We start from the raw sequence: 24250 nt of genomic DNA on the forward strand, positions 1-24250 counted from the left end.
CCCTTTATCCTGCGGCCCTCGAGGCATATACGATCCATTGATTTTTGAATCTCGGAGCTGCCGTTCCAGGCGATTGGGGAAATAGCTATTCTCTAGCGGAAGAGGTTGTCTGTCATCTCCCGGCCCGGGCCTGGTCTCGTAACCTTGCATAACGAGCTCAATAGTCAATGGTATTACATCACAGCGCATAGCATAGTCTGCATCCAGGATTGGTGTATCTGCCTCCGAAAATCTACCCATCTTAGCTGTCAGTTGTCGTAACCTGACGGCCAGGGCCAGCATGCGCCGACGCCCGCTGCGAACATGTTCGTCCGCTATTTTCGCAGTCGCCTGCCTGTGAACTGCCGTCGACTCATCTGCCAGCGAGGATTCTCCGCTACCGCATCACTAAATGCCGACTTCACCCACGCTGTAATTCCAACACCTCCCGCGTGACCTCCCCCCTTCCGGGTTTCACCGCAACCTGAACCTTCCAATCAGCTGACACTGACACTCACTGACTCTGACCCCGACCCACAGGTGATAGGCGGCGGCGTAGTCGGCCTCGCCATCGCGCGGGCCCTGGCTTCGCACCCATCCTCCCCGCCCACGGTTCTGATTGAGCGTCACGGCGCCGTCGGCACCGAGACGTCCAGCCGCAACAGCGAGGTGATCCACGCGGGGCTCTACTACGGCGCCTCGGCCCTCAAGACCAGCCTCTGCATCCGCGGCCGCGAGCAGCTCTACCGCCTCTGCGCCGCCCGCGGCGTCCCCTTCCGGCGCACCGGCAAGTGGATCGTCGCGCAGGACGACGCCCAGGCCGCGGCCCTGCAGCGCATCCGCGACGCCTGCGCCGCGGACACGGGCGTCCCCGTCCGCTGGGTGGGCCGCGACGAGGCCCTGCGCCGCGAGCCCGCCGTCCGCGCCCGCGCCGCCGTCCTCGAGAGCCCCACCACCGGCATCGTCGACTCCCACGCCCTGATGCTGTGCCTGCTGGCCGACTTTGAGAACGCCCCCGGCGGCGGCGGAGGCACGCTTGCCCTCACCACCCAGGTCCGGGACGTGCGGCCGCGCCCCGTCGCCTCTCCGGGGGGACTTCCCGGGAGCGCCGGGTGGGAGATCGAGGTGCGTGATGCTGGGACTGGCGAGGAGTCGACCGTCACGGCCGACTCCGTCGTGAACTCGGCCGGGCTGGGGGCCGTGGACGTGTATAACATGGTCGTTCCGCCCGAGCAGAGGCTACAAATGTACTACGCCAAGGGGAACTACTTCTCGTATTCTGGTTCGACCCCCAAGGTGAACACGCTGGTGTACCCGGCTCCGGAGCCGGGGCTGGGCGGCCTGGGCACCCACCTGACGTTTGACATGGCCGGGCGGATCAAGTTCGGTCCGGATGTGGAATGGGTGGACTCGCCGCACGACCTGGCGGTCAATCCGGCGAGGTTGCCCCAGGCCATCGAGCAGATCAAGCGTTATCTGCCCGGCATTGACGAGACCCTCCTCACGCCGGACTATGCCGGAATCCGGCCCAAGCTGACGAAGCAGGGGGCGGTGGCAGCGGGGAAGGGATTCGTCGACTTCATAATCCGAAAGGAGGAGGGGTATGAAGGATGGGTCAATCTACTCAATATCGAGAGCCCCGGCTTGACGAGCAGCCTGGCAATTGCAGATATGGTGAAGCGACTGTTGTATTCAGGTTATGATGCCAATTGAGCCTCCTTCCCTGTCAACGGGGACCTTCGTCTTCTTGACACCCCCTGCGAGCCAGCTGCCTATTTTCGACGATCGATATTCGTCACTATAAACAATTTAGAGTACAATACAGGGATGATTTTGCGATGCCACCACAGCATATATGTTCTGTTCCGTGGCCCAAGATAAAACGGAAAGCAAGCCTATAAACTCGGCGGCTCCTGCAAGCCAATAGAAAACTCTTGACTTTTCCCCTTTGTACAAGTGCAAGGCCCTCAGTCAGCAGCCGTCTTCGCACGGCATCAATCTGTAAGGCACACCTAGGAAGTTAGGATACAGCCTCCATGCTGTGATACCGAGGGAGAGAACTCGTACAATCTTGATTGAATAAAATAAAATGGGATAAAACCCCTGGGAACGCCGCGAAACGCCATATTTGTGTAACATAAACAACCCCTGGCGGTCAGAGACATGATCACTGCAGGGTGATGCTCGGCAGGAGTTTCCTGCGGGACATATTCACACGGAACTCGTAGATGCCATTCTCAGCAGCCGCAAACCTGGAGATAAAAAGTTAGCCGAAACGGATCCAAACATCATACAGACAATAATACGGCAACGTGAAATAGCTTACAAGAACTGCCCGTCCTCGCTCCAGGCGAGGCCCGCAGTGTCGTGTGGATCAGAACGAGGATCGCGGCCCATATATTGCCCCATATACCGGCGTGACGGGCTGTCCCCCCACGCCTGCATAAGAAACGCCGCGCGGTCCCGGCGGCGGTTGTCGCTCTCGACCGCGGACAGCAGGCCACCATCCTGGCCGTCGAAGGTGAAGTTGTGCAGAACCTCCAGGTCAACCCACCCGCCAAAGGCGTTCGGGTTGTTGGCCACCAGGCGCGAGAGAGTCCTCCGGTTGGCCTGGGTGTCACTGTCGGCGGTGGTCGCCGCCGTGCTCCCAAGCCCGCTGGCGCGCCGGGGCGCGGGGGGCGGCACGGCCGACCGGCGCCTGTCGGCATCGTTCTCCTCCCGGACCGCCGCCCTCAGGCGTTCTTGGCTGTCGCGGAGCCGCTCTCTTTGTTCTCGGAGGTTGCCCATGATCTCGCTGACCGCGCGAGAGACGCTTTCGCTGCGCTCTCCCGACCGTGGATTTTCCGACGACCCCAAGGTGGCCCTGGTGCTTCGCTCCATCCAGGGAAATCTGGGTGCTGAGCCGCTCTGGCCTGCAGCGCGCTGAGCCCTCCGCCTCCCGTGATCCTGAAGGGCCTCCAAAACCATGGTCTCATCCGCCGTCAACGGTTGATTGTATCGCTCGATGTTCGTGAGCGTGTCTGGTCGGTCCTCCTGTCGAGTATCTGTTGCGACATCGGAAGCGGTTGACGAGCTCGCCAGGTTGTCGTTCCGGTCGCTGCGTTGGTCCAGCAGTCGGGGGTCTATTGAGCTCCGGTCGAGCACGGAAATGTGATCGTACGAATCCGGCTTGTCGAGCTCCAGGATCTGCCGAGATATGAAATTGCTTCTCAGGTCTGCCACGCCCACCCTGCCGCGGTCCTCTGTCCAGGCAAGAAGGTCAATTGGCCCGGGCGAAAACGCCATGTCCCTAACGGCACCTAGCTCAACATTGGGTCTTGACGAGGGGAAGGAGGTAAGGAGAGGATCCGCTCCCGGATCAGCCAGGGTTTTGGTATCGAATATCGAGATGGTGCCATACTGCGTGCCCACGGCTAGGTAAGCCCCAGTGCTGGAGAAGCAAGCCGCAAAGCTGCCTCTGTTATCTGACCGATCCCCCTTCTTCTGGCTCTTGAGATGGAGCCTGTTGCAGGCTCTCCACTCGAACGCATGTCGATCCACATGCGGGAATGATGCTGTTGGCGTGTCCCGCTTCTCACATCTCTCGTGGACGTAGAGATACGGGTCATCGCTGATAGCAATCAGAAGTCGACCATCCGGTGATATGACTGCGCGGTTGACGCAGTCGGGATATGGAAGCTCATCTAGAGCCTCCTGATTATGCAGACTAACGAGGGCAACTGTTTTGTCATTGTTCGACAATACTGCAACGGGCTTCGAATAGGCGCCTTGAGAGGGCTCGACTAGCGACGGTGGGAACCACATGGTGATGCAGTTGACGCGCTCCTTGCCGAACGTCTTGCTCTTTGCGACAAGGCTCTTAGTGGATCTGGATTGGGCGAGGATTTCTAGTATGCTGTCATCGAGGTTAGAAGAATCGATGCTCATCGGCGCCCGCGAATCGATTTCCATTGCAAGGCGGACCAGTTCGGACGGGTTGTCCCCATCGTCGACGCGGATCGCCGCGAATTCGCCAGTCTCGCCCCCGCAACATATCCAGCCGTTTCTGGCAACCAAGCATCGCGGCTGGAAGGGGAGGATCTTGATCGTTTCGGTTTCTTCGGTGACGGTGTTTAATCTCTGGACATGCACGTTGCCGCTTCCGGTCGGAAAGTAGACGATGTTGTGCTTCTCTGCGCCGAGGAGAGAGCGTAGCTGCCAATGTCTGGGAGAGATGGCACCATCGTGTTAGAGGACATGTCGCAAGAGGTTCGCACAAATGCAGGGAAACATACACCGGCTTGACTGTGGCCCTGAAGTGCCGCCGGGGCTGAGATAAAATGAGGCCTTCGGTCGGGTGGTACCTGTTTCGCAAGAAAGTTAGCCGGCCTGCATGAGCGGCGAATCTTGGGACGGATTTGAGATAGATATGAAGGCCAAACTCGGAAGCTTGCCAATAAATAGCAAGGCCGGCAAGGGGTAGACGCACACGTTCTCGCCTTTGACGGCCATTGTATCGGATGATCCTGCCAGGAAGGCTCCCTCACGGTTCGGCAACCATCAAGTCTATGTGGAGGGGTATGTGACGTTTGGAGACGGCGAAATTGCGGGAGAGAGTTCGAGAGTTGGGAGGGTTTGAGGATTCGACGGTGGGCACTTGAATGGGGCCAGATCTAGGTTACGACAACTTGCGACTACGCGACTTCTAATAGGTAACTCTAATTGAGAGTGGTCGCGGGAGGTCCTCAGCGCATAGATCTGGAAGACTGGTGACGGTCGTCAAATCTGCTAGCATAACGCCATGACGTTTTTAATCGCCAGATTCTTGGAGGAGCATGAGCCACATCACACTTAAACTCCAGTCGCTGCGTGCATGTCGACACTGTACACGGGCACAGATACGCTCATACCCGCCCGCCTTTGCGCTACCTACATTGTACATACCTTACCTACCGCTACAACCATCCGATGGCAAAATTGGCAGGGGAAAGTTTGAAGGTCAACAACAGCGCCGGCCCCCCGGCCGCCATTGAGCTCTAGGTACCTAACCCTGCTGTAACCCCGGGACAATCATGACCGAAAGCACCGATACCAACGACCACAATGGCGCCAGCCACAACCATGAAGATGCCGCCGCACAACTAAGCTCAGGCCGGACCGGAGACTCCAAGGATTCGGAGCCCATCTTCCCTCCCCTCCACAACAATGCCGACGCCGAGGACGACGCGCTGCTTCCCCGAACAACCGCGCCCGCCGGCTCCGGGGTTGACGATGATAACGATGACGACGAGCCGGCCGTTGCCAAGCCGTTTGTCCGCACCTCGAGCCCGGATTCGGCTGCGCGAGCGGGACTGGCCGGCACTGATGAGGAGGACGATGGTTCCGATCGAGGGCCGGACTGGAAGAAACCGCGGCTGGTGCACAAGATGCACAAATTTAGCCTCTACGAGACGGCGAGCAGGTTCTACATCGTGGGCGGCGACGTGACCGAAAAGCGGTACCGCATCCTGAAGATCGAGCGCACAGCCGATGACGCGTCGGACCTGAGCATAATCGACGACAAGACCTTGTACAGCCAGAAGGACATGAACCAACTCCTGGACACCATCGATGACGGGAACAAGGGAACCGGCGGCTTGAAGCTCCGGTCTACGACATGGGGACTGCTGGGCTTCATCAAGTTTACCGGGCCGTACTACATGCTGCTGATAACCAAGAAGAGCACCGTGGCCATGATAGGGGGTCATTACATATACCAGATTGACGGCACCGAGCTAATCCCGTTGACACCCCGCAACTTCAAGGCCGACCAGCGGAATACGGAGGAGTCGAGGTTCCTTGCCATATTGAACAACCTCGACCTGACCAGGTCCTTCTACTACAGCTATTCTTACGACATCACTCGCACCCTGCAGTACAACATGACCAAGGAGCGTACCGCCTTGCTGAACGGCCAGCCCAGCTCCTGCTATGACGGCTTAAACTCCATGTTCGTGTGGAATAGCCATCTGCTTCAGCCCGCAGTCAACGCCCTCCACACACCATACGACTGGTGCCGGCCCATTATCCACGGCTACATCGACCAGGCAGCCGTGTCAATCTACGGTCGGACGGCGCACATAACCATCATTGCGCGCCGGAGTCGCTACTTTGCCGGGGCTCGGTTCCTGAAGCGCGGCGCCAATGACCTAGGATACGTCGCCAACGACGTTGAAACGGAGCAGATCGTGTCCGAGGCCCTGACGACGTCGTTCCACGCGCCCGGACCCAAGTTTTACGCCAGCCCGGCATACACCAGCTACGTCCAGCACCGCGGATCCATACCGCTGTACTGGACCCAAGATAGCGTGGGCGTGGCCCCCAAGCCGCCCATAGAGCTTAACCTCGTCGACCCTTTCTACACGGCCGCCGCCTTGCATTTTGACAACCTCTTTGAGCGTTATGGTGCCCCTATCTACATATTGAACCTCGTCAAGGCCCGCGAGAGGACGCCCCGTGAGAGCAAGCTGCTCGTCGAATACACAAAGGCCATCGACTACCTGAACCAGTTTCTCCCCGACGACAAGAAGCTGATCCACCGGGCCTGGGACATGAGCCGGGCGGCGAAGAGCAAGAACCAGGACGTCATCGGCACGCTGGAGGCGATCGCCGAGGACGTGGTGACCACGACGGGCTTCTTCCACAACGGGGACGGCCACACGAGCACGATCCGGGTACAGAACGGTGTGGCGCGGACCAACTGCATCGACTGCCTCGACCGCACCAACGCCGCGCAGTTCGTCATCGGCAAGCGCGCCCTGGGCCACCAGCTGCACGCTCTCGGCGTCCTGGAGGACACAGGGATCAACTACGACACGGACGCGGTGAACCTGTTTACCCACATGTATCACGACCACGGCGATACCATTGCCGTGCAGTACGCCGGCTCTCAGCTCGTCAACACCATGGAGACGTATCGCAAGATCAACCAGTGGACCAGCCACTCGAGGGATATGATAGAGAGCTTCAAGCGTTACTACAACAACTCGTTCCTCGACGGGCAGAGGCAGGAGGCGTACAACCTGTTCCTCGGCAACTACATCTTCGCCCAGGGGCAGCCGATGCTCTGGGACCTCGCCACAGACTACTACCTCCATCACGCCGACCCACGTGCCTGGCACGACAGGACGAAGCGCGACTACATCCACTGGTTCACGCCCGGGTTCCTGGAGGAGAGCAAGCTCGAGCCGTACCCCCCGCAGCCCAAGGGCGACGGGGCCAGGACGTCCGTCTCGTCCTACGACGACTACTGGCTCGAGTACTACCGGCCCTCGACGCTGTCCTCCTTCCTCAAGATGTTCCCCTACAAGATGAACTCGACCATCAAGTACATCCCCATCAAGTCCACCCAGGACGGCCGCTACGATCTCAGCCCCTTCCGCGTGCGCAACGAGCCCGACGGCGATGGCCACGACAGGAGGAGGCCCAAGAAGGACATCGCGGCAATTGACCCCCAAGATCTGAACCGCCTCGGCGCCGATGCCGAGGCCGAGGCCGAATCCGTCACCTCGGGGAAGACGGGCGCCACCTCCACCTCCGCCGCTCGCGGCATCTCACGCTGGCTACAGCCGTCGTCGCACGACAGCCCGCACAGCAACATGAAGCAGACGACGACGACGCCTCCGGTACCGGATGAGTCGAACGGCGGCGGCCAGGGCAAGAGCAAGCCGACGGCGCTGGAGAAGACGCGGGCGGCGCAGTGGACGTTCACCAAGGTGGTGCAGGAGAGCCTGAACCCGACGGTCAGCGCGGCCGAGGCCGAGGACTACGGCCGCTACGTCAGTCACCCGCAGAACCTGCCGCTCGTGGTGTCTGCCGAGACGCCGGCGGGCGAGGTCGAGGCCGAGTACCAGGAGTACGTCGGCGGGAGCTGGCAGTCGGACGGCCTGCTGCTGCCGACGACGGCGGCGGCGGCGGCGGCGACGGGGTCCAGCGAGGACGACCGCGCCGTGTACGCGGAGCTGCTCAGGGTCGGGGAGAACCCGCTGACGGTGACGGAGGAGGACGCGCTGAAGAAGAGGTACAGGGCGTACCGGAAGTGGCTGAGGGGGAAAAGCCTGTTCAAGCAGCAGCCCGTGGACTAGGAGCCCATGTCGCCGACTGACGAGGAACCTTGGTCGCCCTGTAGTTGAGAGTCTCCACATGCCGGGGGACGTATGTATGTACTGTGCATTACCCGCTGGTGATGGAGCGATGGAGTCTTTTTGCATGGCCTTTTGATTTTGCTAGATACCCCCCCAAAAAAATGGAATGAAATGAAATTGATTAAAGAATTTATGTCATGTCATTTCGGGGAACAGGCCCGCAAGCTCTGGTTCCTTGGATAGCAGCGGCGCCACCTTGCTCGCGAGGGGTGTGTCGCCCGTCTCGGCCACGGCAGCCAGCATCTTCGCGGCCTTGATCAGCTCGCCTCGGACCCGGTTCCGGGTCTCCTCGCGGGCCGATGTCAACGTCGAGTCGTCGGCCGCCTGCAGCCAGCCGAGGGTGAGCATCTTGATGATCTCGTCCTGCCAGACGCCCTGTGAGAGGCGCGGCCAGCAGTTGGCGATGGTGGCTTGCAGGGCGGCGAGGGCGGATAGCAGGGCGGGGGGGTGGCCGAGTGCGAAGGGGTCTGTGATGGTGGCGGCGAACATCGGGATCAGGTCCTTTGAGAGGGTTAGCGGGACGTGGCAGTGTTGGAGAAATACGCAATGTAGGGCCTTTCTGACCTTGAGATGCTTGACGGCGTGAATCTTCAGCTCTCCCACCAATGCTGCTGTCTGCTGGAACAGGACCTCGACGATTCGAGCGTGTTCTCTTGCGTGGAAATGTGCCATGAAGACACCCTCACGGAGAATTTGGTCTCGCAGTTTATTTCCTTTCGCAGGGTCCTTCTCTGTTGATATCTTTCCCGACAGAACAAGAAGGGCTTTGAAAGCTGGCTCGAGCAGCTGGACTGACTCGTTTTCCGGAGTCAAGCTCGGCAGGAAGCTGAGGGAGGGAAAGATGGCCTGCTCACAAACAGTCGCAAGACCCGTGCCTATAAGGGTTTTATCGGGTAGCTTGGAGAGGAACTCGGTGGCGATGACCAGGCCTCGAGCTCTCACTCTGGTAGCAGGGTCGTCGAGCAACGTTAGGAGCACTGGCACAAATAAGGGCCAGTTCTTGCTGATCAGGTCTACCTGCGGTGGAGTTAGTACACTGCTCGTGAGGAGAGCAGATCAGTGTAGAGGGACAAACGTCAGCTTGGCCGATAGCCCACGAGAATACGGGTATGGCGCGGAGATCTTCGTATTTCCAAGGTTTTGATTTCGCCGTCTCATCTGGCAAGCCTCGTTCGCGCTCCAGGTCATGGTCGCGATACTCTGCCTTCCGGCCCGATTCTGTTATTGTACTCGGTCTGGATTTGGAGAACAAGGGCCGTAAATAGCCCTTTAGGATGGTGTCTACAACCAACGACTCCCTGTCACTGTCGGTCAGTTGTTGGCCCAAGATTAGAGTCGCTAATGCCGTTGTCTGGTCTGCTGCCCAAGACTCGCTCCCGTGTGAAAAGGCGGCGAGGGTGATCAAGACTTGATCATCGAGGGGTGTTTTGGATGATGTGTGCTGTTGCAGCTGCTGCAGAGCCCGAAGTCCGTCGTAGGCAACTTCGCGAGAATGCTCGCATATGCGGCCGTAGGGATCTTGATCAAGGGTTCCACCCTCGCTACGGCCTGATGAAGCAATAGGTGCTATGGCACGCGCAATAGCGCCGGCAAGTTTGCCGGCGAAGTGGGAATCCGTGGGCTCGGCACGAATGCGGCCGCCGTGCTGAAGACATGCCAGCAAAGCGAGAAGGTCTGGCCGCGTAGACTCCTGGTCTCTGCGTGAGCATGGGTGTGAAGGACCCCTAAGGTAAAACCAGGACGGACCTTTCCAGAATAGCTCCCTGAGACCCGAAAAAGTTCTTCAAGAGTGAACGACTGGGGCACGTCTGAAATACAGTATTAGCCATCCCTTTTGGCTTCATTTTTTGGGACATATATGGTGTACGCAGGTGATGTTCTTACACTTGGAGAGCGCTGACAAGCCATCTTTGATGGTCGTTGATTTGTCGAGCTGGCTCGCCATCAATTTCAAATCCCGGATTACCGACATCGTGCTGAATTGGGATCTGAGTCAGATAGGCAGCGCACAGTCAAGTCTCGCATATTTGGTTGTTTTGTAGTCCGTAATAGAAGGTTGGATATCAGAGAATCGGAAAGCCTGGAGAGCCATCTCAAGATTTGCTGACTAACCTAGACTTGCGAGGACCAGGTTCCAGACACCGAGGTGAACACCCCCTACCAACTCATTTCCACCTACATACAACCTGGTATCTCATAAGAGCTGGGAATAACGTAGGCAGGTATCACAGCCTGTCCAGGATCACGTAGACAGGGACATTCATCACGGGTATCTATTAGGTATCGTCCGTATCTACCATAGCCCCCCTGGCCTTGGTCCAAGTAGGGAGAGAAGTAGGGAGAGAAACGAGAGCTACCTCGGCACCCCTACCGGATCCCCAGTTCCTCCTTCCGCTCCCGAACCTCTTCTATCGCACCAGCAGGATCATCCTCGCCCGGGTTGCAAAGCTGCCACTCCATAACGGCATCAAGCGCCGGAGCCATCCACTTGCCTGGCTTGACACCCAAAGCCTGAGCTAGCTGGCGACCATCAATGATCCTCTTGATTTCCGGCGCTTCCATGACATCTAATTTCTGGAGGTGGTCGAGGAACCGCTTCCATTCCAGCAGTATCTTCTCGCGGTCCATGTCTTCGGAGGGATGCCCATCCGACCCGGCGGCATGTCCGCCAGTCCGTTCCATCACATCGACAAGAATAGCGGAGAGCACCTGCAGCTTCCAGTGCCCGCCTCGGGATTCATAGTTCCGGATGGCCATCCCAAACCGGCCCCTCTCGTACAGGCACTCATCCTTGCTGAATGCCAACTTCTCGAGTGCCAGCTTCTTGAGTCCCAGGATGGACGGCCGGTGTCTGTGGGCGGCAGTGATGACGTCGCTCAACTTATTGTTTGCCTTGATGCCTTCGCGGCTAGCTGATGTTGCCAGTGGCGTTGGGAGCGCCCCCGGCTTCTTCGACTGCTCGTCCGGGAGTTGTTCCCAAGGGGCGAGAGCAGCCAGAACCCACGAAAAGTAGCTCTCCTCCTTTGAGCTCACCAGGAGATCATAGATTGACCCCTGGGTTTTACTCTCGGCCAAGATTTGCAGGCACTCGTATGCCGCTTTCCAGTTGCTGATATCTGGCTTTGGCATATCCTGGCGGTTTGGATCTGTGAATATGGTATGGTAGAGTCCGATTGTGTCAATTAGCTGGAGGGAGTCACGCGGATGGTCGCCTGTCGATACTGGTTAGCCTGCGAAGCGCCCGGGGAGAAGAGGGATGATGACGGAGTGACTGCACCTTTGAGCATCTTCTCGACCTCAACACCAACCCTCTCGCGACTAATTTTGAGCTTTAGGGCATCCAGCACACAAGTCTCGGCCATTGCTTTCTCGGTGACTGGATCAATAGAGAACTGCAGCCTGCTGGCAAACCTGACCAACCTCAACACCCGGAGCGGATCATCCGTGAATGTCTGCAGTGGTGCCATAGGTGTCCGGATCAGCTTTGCCTCCATATCTGGCAACCCTCCAGTGAAATCCTCCACCTCGCCGGTGTGGAGGTTATAGAAGAGAGCATTCACCGTGGCATCTCTCCGGAGCGCATCCTCCTCGGCTGTACCGAATTCCATCTGCGGATTGCGGCTATCATCCGCATAGGTTTCCTTGCGCAGGTTCACAAAGTCAAGATCCAGACCGAAGAGCTTCGTGGTGGTCGTCTCCAGGTGCTTGGACTTCTTCGGGTTCTTGGCGATCTTGTGCAGGTGGCCAATATCATCGGGGCCTATGCTGTGACGTTCGCGGGCCTCGGGCAGGTCGCAGATCGCGCTCAGGTGCGAGGCGAACGATTCCCCCGTCATGTTGTTGATTGCTGTGTCGATGTCATGGCTGTCGATACCAAGCAGCTTGTCGCGAACCCATCCACCGGCCCAACGAAGCACAGTAGGCTCCCTGGCTTTGGCCACATATCCTCCGTCGTCGATGCGCTTTGCGACGTCGAGTAACAGGCCCCTGAGCTGGGTTTCTCTCGAGTTGAGTTCGATGGCTTTTACCATCTTGATAGTTCGCTTGGAACTAGATGTGATCTCACTGAATTTCCGCTTCATGAGAGGAGAACCTGGTATTCTGTGGAGGGCCAAATGTTGAAGCCGGCAAAGCATCTATCTTTTCTGAGTCATTCATTCCCAGGTGTCGGGCCGGGTATCAGTTGACTCAATCCAGGGCCTGAACTTTCAGGCTCCTTTAATTCTTCGAGACAAATCTCCTTCAAATAGAAACCTCAAAGTCTTGGACTCAGCGCATTGCCGGCGAGGATATAGCTTTTTAGCACTCGAGAATCCGGGGTGTCAAGTCAAGTCTCATCAATCTCACTCATCTAGATGGAAATTCATGGGCATTCAAACGTAGATAATCGAGTACAGTATGAAAATGGTGTGTCTGCGCCTCGCACTGTATGCCATCAACCTTCCATTCTTCAAGGTCGGATTGGTCTGATTATTTCCAGTAAATGCGTATTTGTTGACAGTGGGCCTCGGGTTGTCGAGGTATCATAGAGTACAAACATGTCTAAACTATATTGGCCGATGACGACAGGTGAGATACGAGGGCATATACATACGGGGAGTTGAGGGAAGGACAGACGGCTGCATCTCGTCAAGAAGTTAAATAGTGTGTTTCCAATGTATACAAACTGAAGAAAAGGAAGCATACGGCCGCGAGACACGGGTATCGATAAAGGAGAGAAACCGTTAGCCGGCACCAATCGGCACCTTTCGACCTCTACCCTATGCTAAGAGGCTTTGGAACCATTTTCCCGCCACGAAGAATCCCAAGAGTAATACAAAGCAAAATGTCGAATCTCAATAGGCGCCCGGGCCAATGTTAAACCCCAGAACGCCGGTAGAACGAGAGGGCGAAGGAGGCCGCCGTTGCCTTAATGTAGCCATGCTCAAGGGACGCTGTTCTTCACCGCGATGACGATCGATAGCACGATCAACACCAGGACCAGGATCATCAGGCTCATCAGCTTGACATTCTTCCACCACATCTGCCTCTTCAGGCCCCTACTGCGGACCCGGAACTCGTGTGCGCTGCCCCCGAGCCTATCCGTCTTGTCGACCAGGAGGTCGATGCGCTCGCCCCTCTCGAGCAGGCCCTCGATGTTGCGGGTCATGATGCCTCGCACGTCATCGATCTCGCGCTTGACGTTCCCGATGGCGTCGTCGCGGCCGTGGCCGGTGGTGCCGTACTCGACCATCAGTCCCTTGAGCTCCGAGTTGAAAGCCCCCGCGCCGTAGTTGGGCATCTCGGCGAAGTCGGTACCGTCGGCCGGGAAGCGGGCCAGGAACCGCTTGCGGATTTCGAAGAGGTAGCCGAAGCTGATGCGCCGCCCCAGCGACGACTCGGCGATCACGAGGAAGGTCAGCCCGCCGGCGCTGGAGTACTGGCCGTGCTCCGACGGGGCCTCGGCGATGTAGTGGATGTGGTAGGTTCCATGAGTGTAAGTCAGCTTCTGGGGGCTCGAGTGGTCGATCTTCGGGAGGATGAGAGATGCGAGGGACGACGTTTGGCTTGAAGCGGAAGTCGTGCACTCGGTGAGGATCGTGGAGTTGTGCGCTATACACGAGCTGAGTACAACATCATGTTTAGTTGCTGGTTACACTTGGGGTGTTTGGATATGAAGTCCCGGCTTACTAGAGCAACGGAGTTGGGGTGGTGGAGGATGAAGCCATTTTCTCTTTGACTGCAAGTCTTTGCCCCGGGTTGGGTTCTTGAAATGGGAGAGCCACTCGGCAGACCTTAGCTAATGCAAATCCTCGATGAGGTGAGGTTCAAAGTTCAGGACGGGATCTTAGCATGATGGAGGTTCCCTGTTCTGCAACTAATATAAGGCATGTTGAGGACTGGTGGGGCTTGTATTTAGGTGGGTCCATCCAATGAATCCACATGTTCGGCGCCGGAAAATGCGTGGTAGCGGCGCAAAGCGAGGGACCCCTGACGGGACTGCATGGAAATGGTTGTCCTAAATTTTGTGACAGAAACATGGAATTTCGGGTACCTTCCATATCAACGCTCGCCCCCCAAGAAGGAATGGGCATGATTGCGGCCACATCGTCGACGCGGTCATGAAATTGTTGTCCAAGACTGCTTGGTCACTCTCAAAGGCCGCAGTTAGGTTTCCTCTTCAAACGAGGGCGGCAAGCTCCTCAGATCAGGGGCGAGTTTACCGTACTGTAAGTGGGAACCATCTACCTACCTAGCCATTGATGCTCTGTTGATTCTGACATCGTTCTTCTCCCTCCTAGATCCGTGGAAAGGATGCTCGGCCGGATATCATACGATCCGGACTCGAAAATGAGGGCCAACGTGGCTCGACGAACCGGCGGAGTTACGATCTCTTCGGCTCCCTCGTGACCACCCGATTCAGATATGTCCTCGAACGCATGGGAGCATGGACGCCAGAGAATGGCCTATACCGATCCTTTGGCATCCGCAGCCAGGCTGATTTGAATCGCGAAGCCAAACTATTCGACCGAGCCATATGCAATGCGATTCACGGAGCTAGTCGCAGGCGTTTGACCGGTCGAAATGACAACCCTCTCTACTGGAATCTGCGCAATGCATTTGTCCGTGGAGATGCAGGAGGGTTGGATAGGGAGCTCAAATATTCATTTCAGAGCTTCTTATTGCGCTTAAAGTTCTCGAGGGCGGTCAACGAAAGCCACAAGAAGCTTGCAGACCTCCGCTTTCCGTATGAGTGGTTCCCCGAGACGCGTACCATGCAAAGGACAATACATCTCCACGTCGGCCCGACGAACTCGGGGAAGACATACAACGCCTTGAAGGCCCTAGAGAGTGCAAAGACGGGAATCTACGCCGGCCCACTACGGTTATTGGCTCATGAGATCTACAGCCGCTTCAAGGCGAAGGGAATACCCTGCGCCCTCGTCACTGGCGAGGAGCAACGCATTCCCGATGGGACAGACCTCTACTTTTCCAGCTGCACCGTGGAGATGTCGCCGTTGGGCGTTAGGGTTGATGTCGCCGTCATTGACGAGATCCAGATGATCGCCGACGAGGATAGGGGGTGGGCCTGGACGCAAGCAGTTCTGGGCGTACAAGCCCGAGAGCTACATCTTTGCGGCGAAGAACGGGCCGTTGATCTCATCCAGGGCTTGTGTGCCAGGATCGGTGACAAATGCGTAGTGCATCGCTACGAGAGACTTAACCCGCTGCTCACCATGAACGAGAGTCTAAAGGGAGATTTTAAAAGTCTGCAAAAAGGCGACTGCATCGTCTCTTTTACCAGGGTAGGCCTTCACACTCTCAAGGCCGGCATCGAAGAAGCGACTGGGCGCCGATGTGCCATCGTCTATGGCTCGCTGCCTCCGGAAACCAGAGCACAGCAGGCTGCACTCTTCAATGAGCCAAACAATGACTATGATTTCCTCGTTGCCAGCGATGCCATTGGTATGGGCTTGAACCTGGAAATCAAGCGGGTTATCTTCGAATCCGTCTCCAAGTACGACGGGTCTGCGCACCGCAGCCTCTCAATCCCCGAAGTCAAGCAAATAGGCGGCAGGGCGGGAAGATATCGTACTGCTAGTAGGGATATCATGGAGAGCGGCGGCGACACCACACCCGCGCAGCTTGAGGTAGGTTCGGTCTCGAGTGCCGGCCTATCTAAAACGCCACTAGCCAGCAACGAGCGATCAGTCGGTCTGGTTACCACTCTGGACGAGGAGGATCTGGAGTCGATCAAGACGGCCTTCAAGACCGATGCTGGGCCACTCAAAACCGCGGGAATGCTTCCGCCGGCCTTTATCATCGAGCAGTTCTTCTCATATTTCCCGCCGGACACGCCTCTCAGCTTCGTCCTGGCAAGGTTGAGAGAAATGGCCAAACTCTCGGAAAGCTTCGAGATGTGCGACTTTGTAGTTCTGCTGGACGTTGCCGATGCCATCCAGGACCTGCCGCTGAACATTCATGACCGGTGTATCTTCTTGACGGCGCCAGTGTATATGCGGGACTTCAAGCAGAGGGATGTTCTGAGAGCTCTGGCACGCTGCGTCGCGGAGATGAAGGTTGGCCATCTACTGGACATCGAAGAGATAGATCTGGAGATCCTCGACATTGAGAGGGGCACGGCCGATCTGTCGGATATCGACTACCTGAGGCGCTTGGAGGCCCTCCACAAGTCCATCACGGTGTATCTGTGGCTGACCTACCGCTACCAGGGGGTGTTTCCCAGCCAGCACCTCGCTTTCCACGTCAAGTCGCTGGTCGAGGGCAAGATCACGAACTACCTGGAGAACCTTGGCTTCACAGTCGAAGGAAGAAGGGCACATCGTAAGATTGCGAGGAAGCTTGTTGAGAAGCAGAAGAAGATCGAACGACGACTGCTAGGGCAGGAAGATAACGGGCATCGGAACGAAGAAGCCCTCGAGGAGGAGCCTTTGATGGATGACGAGGAAGAAGCCGAGGCCGCTATTGGAGGAAACCCCATCCCCGATGATGGCCAGAACAGAGGCAACAATGAAGCCCGAGTATAGCCGGGCTGTAATTACAAGCGCTGTATACTACTTGTACATTACTATAGGTACCCACGGGGTTTTTACAGGTTTTGGAGGGCACATGGTCTTGGAGTCACAGGTTAGAAAGAAGACCTGGGTTTGGACGCCATATTTGTACACACAATACAGAGGACAGGGCAACGGGAGGCCCTGGGCCCTGGCACAACCCGCAACTCAGAGATGTTAATAAATAGGTATTTAAGCTGTCCCATGCCATGGAACCTTATTAGGTGCGTAGGAGGTTCTCGGGGTGTATCTGTGGGAAACTGTGATTAATAGTGGGTCCCAACGGTCCGACAGAGGTGCTATGCAAAATGACGTGTGAAGGTGGGCTGCCAAGCGCCAGCTGAGGGGCAACTCAGGTCCCTGGATGGCTGAGGAACAGAAAAAGAAAAGCATCAAGATCCAACGTCAAGCCAAAATCTGCCGCATAGTGCCTGGACCTTCTTTCATCTTTATTCGTCACACGTACCACGTCGACCCTCGAAACGGAGCCCATCCAAACTTCCACCCCCACCAACACCATGGCATCAGTGGATACACACGGCGGCAACCCGGACCCGGCGTCGACGGCGCCGGCCTTCATCCCGCTAGAGGCCAACCCGGAGCTGATGAGTAGCCTCCTCCACAAACTGGGCTTGTCGCCGGCACTACAGATGCACGACGTGTACTCGCTCCAGGACCCTGAGCTGCTGGCCTTCATCCCGCGCCCGGCCCTGGCCCTGCTACTGGTGTTCCCCGTCTCGGCCGCGTACGAGTCTCACCGTCTCGCCGAGGACGCCACCGCATCCGAGTACGCCGGCAAGGGCGACGGCGAGCGCGTCGTCTGGTTCAAGCAGACCATCCGCAATGCCTGCGGCCTGATGGGCTTGCTGCACGCTACTGCCAATGGGCCTGCGAGGGGTTTCATCGGTGAGTACCTAACCGGAGCTTTTTCTTAAAAACCACCAGCCCAGCCCAGCACCCAGGGCTAACCCAACCCCCACCTGCAGAAGCAAACTCGGACCTAGACAAGCTCATCAAGTCCGCCATCCCGCTCGCGCCGGCGGAGCGGTCGCTCCTCCTGGAGCGGGACCCGAGCCTGGCGCGGGCGCACCACTCGGCGGCGTCGCAGGGTGCCACGGCGGCGCCCGACGCGCAGGACGACATCGATCTGCACTACGTGTGCTTCGTCCGGACCGAGGACGGTGAGCTGTGGGAGCTGGACGGGCGGCGCAAGGGCCCCATCGCTCGGGGCGCGCTGGGCGAGGGGGAGGACGTGTTGTCGGCCAAGGCGCTCACGCTGGGGCCGCTCAAGTTCCTGGAGAGGGAGGGGGCGGATCTGAGGTTCAGCTGCGTTGCGTTGGCCGGGAGCTTGGAGTGAGGATGATGACAATGGAGGTGAGAAGGGCTAGGGCCCATATTCGGATTGGGGCTCCCTCTGGATGGCATGGGCATTGGAGTTCCTAATCGTGGGTAATCATGAAGGTGTCAGGTTAGTGGCAACAAGGCTTTACAGAAAATGCACGGCACCCAAAGGCTTGCACAACTAATTCCTGAATCGACAGCTTGGAGAATCGCCTTCCGTTGTTCATACCCAACCAGGTTGGCCAAAATACGTGTGCGTAATACAACCTTGAGTCTAGGGAAAGATGGTGCAGGCACAGTACAATACTGGTTTACACTCTCTCATCCATGTCGGTTGCACCGCGCCTGATAATCGGGTTAAGAGCTGTGCTTCACACCTCACCTGGTTCAATGCTCTGGGAAAGCCCGAAATAAATATCACAACGATGCTCCCATACTCCGATGCTCAGTTTCATATATAATGGGAGCTGCATGCGCACCCCTCGGTGCGACGACGACGACGACGACGACGACGACGACGATGACGAACCTCGGGGCCGGCAAGTAGTACCGACTCTGCAGCATTCCCGTCTTGCTTACCCTCTCACCATGGCGGTGGTTTTCGGGGTCGATCTGTGATCTCCGTTCAGGCTCGTCATTCACTTCTTCCCCCATTATTGGTATACACGAGCGTCGACGACCCGAAGCTAACATATCTGACATTGCCACTAATGCAGAGGTCTCAGGGATGACGTCTTCTGAATCGGACAGGAACACAGTACGAAGCTTTGCCCGCCAGGAAAATTCGCCAGTAATAAGTTCACCGGTATGTTTGGTTAGGACAGGCACAAGCGGTTCTTCGCGGGGCCGGCTTGGCACATTGTTCAAAAATCGATGACTACCTAGGCCGCTATGACGGAAAAGAGCTACAGGGTGTTCACGAATGGGATCTTCTTAGCCTTGTGCTTCCCACTGACCTAGAATACTTGATTAGGCGCAGTAGAGCTGCATGAATACCTACCTAGGCATTAAAGGTCGATTGAAGGAGGTTGGTGCACACAAACGCACGCACACACCGGGCAACGGAGGGACGATGGATTAAGCTAACGGATCGGAGGGCCAGAGGGGGTGGGTAATCCAATATGGCAAAAGATGGTCGCCGCTTCCTTCGGGACTGCTGCGGGCTCGGACTTCGCACGCACACTACAGCTGCAGACGGCCGGAGCGGTGGATGGGAAAAGAGGGACCGCACTCCAGGTGTGGCTGCAAACCAAGGTCAGTGCCCATGTCAAGGGGCCCAATCGCAACTCGCCAACTTTCAGACGAACCCAACCGCATAATTGACGATGGAAAGGGGGGAAAGGCGAGGAAGATGAGTTGAAAGTTATTATATTCCATAAGTTCCAAGTTTTGGGAGTCGAAATCACAGGGTTCCGTTTTTCTAGGTCAGGGGTCGGAATGTGGGGAGCATCACTAGGGCACCTAGGTACGCATAGTAGTATGATCGAGATTGGATCTTCGGTAACCTGGTAAGTACCTAGGTGTGGAAATAGGCGAAATCGAAGAACCACAAACCACACTCCTCAGCTGGACGGGGGCATTCGAGCTCTCCCAACCGTTCCTACACAGGTGGTTACGTATCCGTACTTTCCCCAATCTCTCGGACCTCTTGGCGGACATGGCTGTCTTTTCTCAACCATCCTGCTCTTATCATTTCATTTCCGCTAGCACCTATTGAGCTGGCCCTGGTACCTTGCAGCTGTAGATACCTATCGGCTTGTGCACCGTAGCCAGCTTGGAGTCTCACTTATGCCCTATCTGATAAGATTCTGCTGGTTTTGTTTCTCCCAGAGGACTTACCATGCGCAGCCCATGTTTCCACCCACCACATTCACGGCTGCATGCAGCAAGGTGTGCGGCTGGGCTGCATGGGCCCTTGAGACGGTAGATCCCCTGGACTTCTGGTTCTGATCTCTTGCGATATGCCCAGCCTTTCCCGAGCCACGACATTATTGACCCTGTGCGCTAGGTACCATACTTAGTAGTTTCCATGGCACCATTTCAACTTGTACCGTCTACACACTGTGCAGTAGTGCGCTGATCACATGGATATTCCCCTCATGATCCTCGCCGCTGATGCAAGTCAGGACGATCCCTGTCAGATCTGCTCTAGGTGGAGCGCGTTTGGTTACTAGTCGCCCTAGTGTCGCACAAAACGGTTGGTTCATTGGACCTTACGGGCTTGGCTTCCGATCGCAAGCTGCCAATTTTGAAGCCCCTGTTTGCTGCCAGGCATGGTTGTCACTTCTTCAACACGAGTAGAATGTTCTACACCACACCAATGCACTGGTCCAGTGGCCAATAATGTGCCTAGAATAGATCTTCTAGGGTGTGTAGGATCTAAATTACTCCGTACACCGCATACGGAGAGGTAATACATGCCGCACGGCCCACGGTTTTCTCCCCTCGTTCGCTCTTGAAGTCTCCCCCGTCTCAGTCCCCAAGGAATCCAAGGATCGAGTTCATCCGGAGCCACCTTCAACCAGTCAAAGCGTCTCGGCCGTCCCGGTTTACAAACTTCAAACGCGACAGAATAGCCGCTTGCCTCCCAAACACGGCATGGACGTGATCCATCACTCCTTTCCTGCCCTGCAAACACATAGCTTGAGGACTTGGCTCACCCGGTTTACCGATGGTTGAACTTGATGGATGGATTAGCACCCCACCGTTCCACGGCTAGCTGTGACCTCCTGCATAAGTCCTCCCTCTGCAGATTTTCTGCAAGCCTAGCTAGCTTCGACGTAGGCGTGTTTCTTAACACGGTGTACTATTACGACGTCAGCTTCTGCTATGTCTGGGGGATGCCAGCCTCAAAGTATGGGGAACAGACCATCAATCCGCCTGGTTTCCCGTCTCATAGAAAGAGGGTACCTTGTCTAGCTATACATTTACTTCCCAGGACCGACCGTGTGCTCCACGGCATCATCTAGCGCCTTGTAGTCCCTTCGCTTTATTCTCTCGTCCCCTCCATTTTCCCTTCTCCCTCCATTTCTTGTCTACCTCTCTTCTCTTTCCTCTTGCGCCCCCTCTTCCGTCCCTATAGTGCCGTTTTCGTTCACCTTGTTGTTGTCGTGGTTGCTCTCCTTGTGGTTGACTAGCATTGTCCTTGCAACATCAATCTCGGCCCTGTATTGTCTCTGTCACCGTCCCACTATCCATGGCTGGCATTGGCCGCCATAATGGGGCTCTTGAGCTTTCTATCCAAGCAATCTGCGGGTGACAGACAGCGGCCAAGCACACGCGTCAGGTCGCAGGCATACAACGCCACTGTTGCCTCCAACCCTCCGGTGAGAGGTGAGTGCTGGGAATTGGCCCTCCGCCATGACGCCCCGGACTTACACAGACGACACAGGAAACTACCCCGTTCCTGGCAATGGAACAAGCGCCCTCGAGGGTCTCTCGAGGATTCACGGCGAACTTAGCGATTCTCAATTATCGCTAGATATCAAAGCACTTTCTCGGTTCCCTCTTCCATCTCCTGTAGTGTCTCTATTCCAGGATGAGAGCCGGCAAAGGCCAAGCACAGCCCCCAATGGGGCCAAGCCGCTTGATAACCGCCCATATACTGCGGATCGGCCAAGGAAAGGTCTGCCGAGAGGACCATGGACTTACACGAGACCTCAGAACGGTTCCTCAGTGCCTGAGCCTCCCCGAGGTCGCTCTGCTGCGAGAGCTACAGGCCCTCCGCCAGTCAGACTGGGTGTAGGACCTCAACTCCTTGCTGCTAGCAGCCCGAGTGGCCCAGGTCCTGACAGCCCCTTGAAGGGCTCAAAGGACATCCTTGACGCACAATCAGAGTTTAAACCGTTAGACTTTAGGACCCGAATCAAGGCGGCCGGAGCGCGAGATTATGGAGAAGATGTTGCCGACCGAAATATTGGTCAGAACGGCGTCAATCTCGAGTCCCCTCACGTTCGGGCATTCTACGCTCAATCAGCAGGCAGTCTCGCGGCTCGCAAAGGTCGATGCGTTTCCGTGGCCGATATCTCCCAGCTGTATCTCAACGACGACACTCGTGGCCGGCCAACGTCGAAGCAACCTCAAATAAATTCTGGTCATCGTACAAAATCTCTGAACTCTTTGAGTTATTATTCCTTCCCTCAGAGGGCTACGCCACCCGTTCCCCAAACCCCAACTTCTGGGACACACGATGGTCGTCTGAAATCAGATTCGAAGCTCACTGCAGAAAGCAGAGGCAGTCGTCGTAAATCCCTCAACTCTTATATCCCCACCGGTTCCCCCGGCACACTTAGACCACACATTCCAAGAACAGGGTCCTTCAGCTTCCGGAACGGCGATGGCTCAGGAAGACCTTCCCTTGCTCTTACTCGCCCTGCCACAGCTCATGATCCTCAACATCGAAGCAGCTTCTCGACCATTCGACAGGCGTCTATTCCCAGAGAACCTCGATCTCCGAGAACAACTGCCGATTCAGTCTCATTTGCAAAGATAAAGACGGGTCATGGAGGACCTGACCACGGCAATACGTACATCGACCACGCCCATCCCGGCGGGAGATCATTCCCCCTTATGGCGACTTCTAGACGTGACTCATCAGCAAGTGCTGCGTTTGCCTACTCGGGAAGCCTGCATACCCGCCAGTCGTCCGTATCGTCCTCCTTCAGTCGCGATGACGCCGTCGAAAATACCGCCCTCTCCTATCCTCGGCACAAGTCGCAATTCAGATCCTCCCACGATGGAGGAAGCACCGGCACCACTGCCCCCGGGGCGGACCTGGGAATATATACCTCAGATAGCCTTGATTTCGGGGCACGTCCTTGTAAGTGCTGCACATTTTGCGGAATTGTTTGCGATATGAATTTACTAACGATAGCAAATAGCCATCAGTTCCGCGCATGCGAATGTCACGGTTCGTGAGAGCCGTAGGAGGTCGCGGAGTTTGGCTTCGAGCATGAGGACGCTGAGGTTAGACGAAGTTGACGACGTCGTCCCCGTAAGGACTAGCAGTATACGCCACTGGTCCATATCGTCTACTACGCCAACTACTTCAGAGACAAGTTCCAATCTATCTCAGCCGCAATCTCGCCATACCGCTGACACCTCGGTCGATCTTTCTCATTCATTCTCGGCCAAGAACTCGAGCCGTGGTTCTCTGACGAGCGCCATTGACACCTCCGTCGCCTTGTCGCCCAAGACTCCGAAGTCAAGCACATTTAACATCGATGACTATATTTCCTCGGATGACGACGTCTCCATGTCTCCTCGCCGCCCACGCGGCGAAGGCGAGGAAGATCTCTTATTCCGGGATGATGGCTTCTGCATGGGCGGCTCCCAGCTGCCCGGCCTTTTCGACGGCGGCCTGACGTTACCGGGGCTCAGCTCCAGCTTCTATGCGGACGAGCAACTGTCACACCGGCCCCGCACCAGTTCTTCATTGCCCGTTGGGTACATGCAAAACGCGTTCAGTAGCTCCATGTTCAACCCAGGGGCACCTTCGCCCCTGCGATCAAGCAGGAAATACATCATCGATACTGCGGCGCACTACGACGAGGACGAGGAAGGAGACGACGACTATGCCAACGCGTGGCATCGCCGAGGCGAAGAACCGCAATCCCCCGGTATGTCGCCCATGTGGGGGGGTGGGTTGCGAGGCACAAAGCGGCTCTCCGCGCTGGGCAACAAGTACGGCCACCCGTACCGCAGGGACGACGTCATCGAGGAGGAGCGCGACATGAGCAAGATAGACGTCTCCGCCGCGGTGAAGATGCGAAAGGAGGCCAAGGCGAAGAAGAGGGCCGCCGTGGCGGCGAGGAGGAGGCCCAGGACCAGGAGCAGGCCGGCGCCCATTGTCGTGGATGGAGACGAGGGACACCATGCTGACACCGAGTGCTAGTTGTGGGTTTTTGGTGAATCCGGACGTTCTCGGAGTGGGCATCGAGTGATGGGAGAGTCATGGGAGACTACTTCTAGCTACTTCTAATGACAGCCTTAGGAGGCCTGGGCATGGCAACGGCGTTTTGGAATGGGGAACTAAGGCCGCGGATGGGATGAAGGGCCAGTACAGTACGTCATACGCAGACGTTCATCACATCGACACATCAATTTTCATTACATAGGTAGTTCAAAGGCTTATACCCAATGGAGGAGTGATTTCTCTGGAACTTGGAAGATAGGCTTGGTTATTATGTAACTGTTAGCAATAGGGGGAGGCGA

The 24250-nt window shown here is 56.8% G+C and overlaps 8 protein-coding genes across 8 annotated transcripts; 5 read left to right on the forward strand and 3 right to left on the reverse strand.

Moving 5' to 3' along the window:
* Positions 1–52: 52 nt before the first annotated feature.
* On the forward strand, positions 53–1997 carry QBC33DRAFT_90325 (FAD dependent oxidoreductase). The gene is made up of 3 exons (XM_060433168.1): positions 53–104; positions 165–411; positions 520–1997. The coding sequence occupies exons 2-3, from the start codon at positions 304–306 to the stop codon at positions 1690–1692; spliced, it is 1281 nt and encodes a 426-aa protein (XP_060283031.1). The 5' UTR covers positions 53–104; positions 165–303; the 3' UTR covers positions 1693–1997.
* QBC33DRAFT_90092 (uncharacterized protein) lies at positions 1920–4765 on the reverse strand. Its single transcript, XM_060433164.1, has 4 exons — positions 4448–4765; positions 4254–4322; positions 2306–4183; positions 1920–2231 (listed from the first exon to the last, which is right to left on the reverse strand). Exons 1-4 carry the CDS (start codon positions 4468–4470, stop codon positions 2147–2149), a joined length of 2055 nt encoding a protein of 684 aa, XP_060283032.1. The 5' UTR covers positions 4471–4765; the 3' UTR covers positions 1920–2146.
* On the forward strand, positions 4643–8414 carry QBC33DRAFT_90254 (Polyphosphoinositide phosphatase). The gene has a single exon (XM_060433167.1). The coding sequence runs from the start codon at positions 5031–5033 to the stop codon at positions 8079–8081; it is 3051 nt and encodes a 1016-aa protein (XP_060283033.1). The 5' UTR covers positions 4643–5030; the 3' UTR covers positions 8082–8414.
* Positions 8277–12172, reverse strand: QBC33DRAFT_578633 (mitochondrial CCA tRNA nucleotidyltransferase; the record flags this gene model as incomplete). The annotated part of the gene is made up of 5 exons (XM_060431081.1): positions 8277–8642; positions 8706–9158; positions 9217–9831; positions 10545–11353; positions 11419–12172. 5 exons carry the CDS (start codon positions 12170–12172, stop codon positions 8277–8279), a joined length of 2997 nt encoding a protein of 998 aa, XP_060283034.1.
* An 893-nt stretch (positions 12173–13065) lies between these two features.
* On the reverse strand, positions 13066–13849 carry QBC33DRAFT_515574 (synaptobrevin; the record flags this gene model as incomplete). The annotated part of the gene is made up of 2 exons (XM_060426098.1): positions 13066–13744; positions 13812–13849. 2 exons carry the CDS (start codon positions 13847–13849, stop codon positions 13066–13068), a joined length of 717 nt encoding a protein of 238 aa, XP_060283035.1.
* A 290-nt stretch (positions 13850–14139) lies between these two features.
* QBC33DRAFT_611495 (P-loop containing nucleoside triphosphate hydrolase protein) lies at positions 14140–16901 on the forward strand. The gene is made up of 2 exons (XM_060432451.1): positions 14140–14350; positions 14423–16901. Exons 1-2 carry the CDS (start codon positions 14243–14245, stop codon positions 16667–16669), a joined length of 2355 nt encoding a protein of 784 aa, XP_060283036.1. The 5' UTR covers positions 14140–14242; the 3' UTR covers positions 16670–16901.
* A 155-nt stretch (positions 16902–17056) lies between these two features.
* Positions 17057–18164, forward strand: QBC33DRAFT_540332 (uncharacterized protein). Its single transcript, XM_060428053.1, has 2 exons — positions 17057–17602; positions 17683–18164. Exons 1-2 carry the CDS (start codon positions 17215–17217, stop codon positions 18051–18053), a joined length of 759 nt encoding a protein of 252 aa, XP_060283037.1. The 5' UTR covers positions 17057–17214; the 3' UTR covers positions 18054–18164.
* Positions 18165–21131: 2967 nt separating this feature from the next.
* QBC33DRAFT_90525 (uncharacterized protein) lies at positions 21132–24048 on the forward strand. Its single transcript, XM_060433169.1, has 3 exons — positions 21132–21370; positions 21429–22856; positions 22918–24048. The coding sequence occupies exons 1-3, from the start codon at positions 21256–21258 to the stop codon at positions 23928–23930; spliced, it is 2556 nt and encodes an 851-aa protein (XP_060283038.1). The 5' UTR covers positions 21132–21255; the 3' UTR covers positions 23931–24048.
* Positions 24049–24250: the final 202 nt, after the last annotated feature.

This window comes from Phialemonium atrogriseum, assembly GCF_030411735.1.
Source record: "Phialemonium atrogriseum strain 8032-3 unplaced genomic scaffold QBC33scaffold_14, whole genome shotgun sequence".
Lineage (NCBI taxonomy): Eukaryota > Fungi > Ascomycota > Sordariomycetes > Cephalothecales > Cephalothecaceae > Phialemonium > Phialemonium atrogriseum.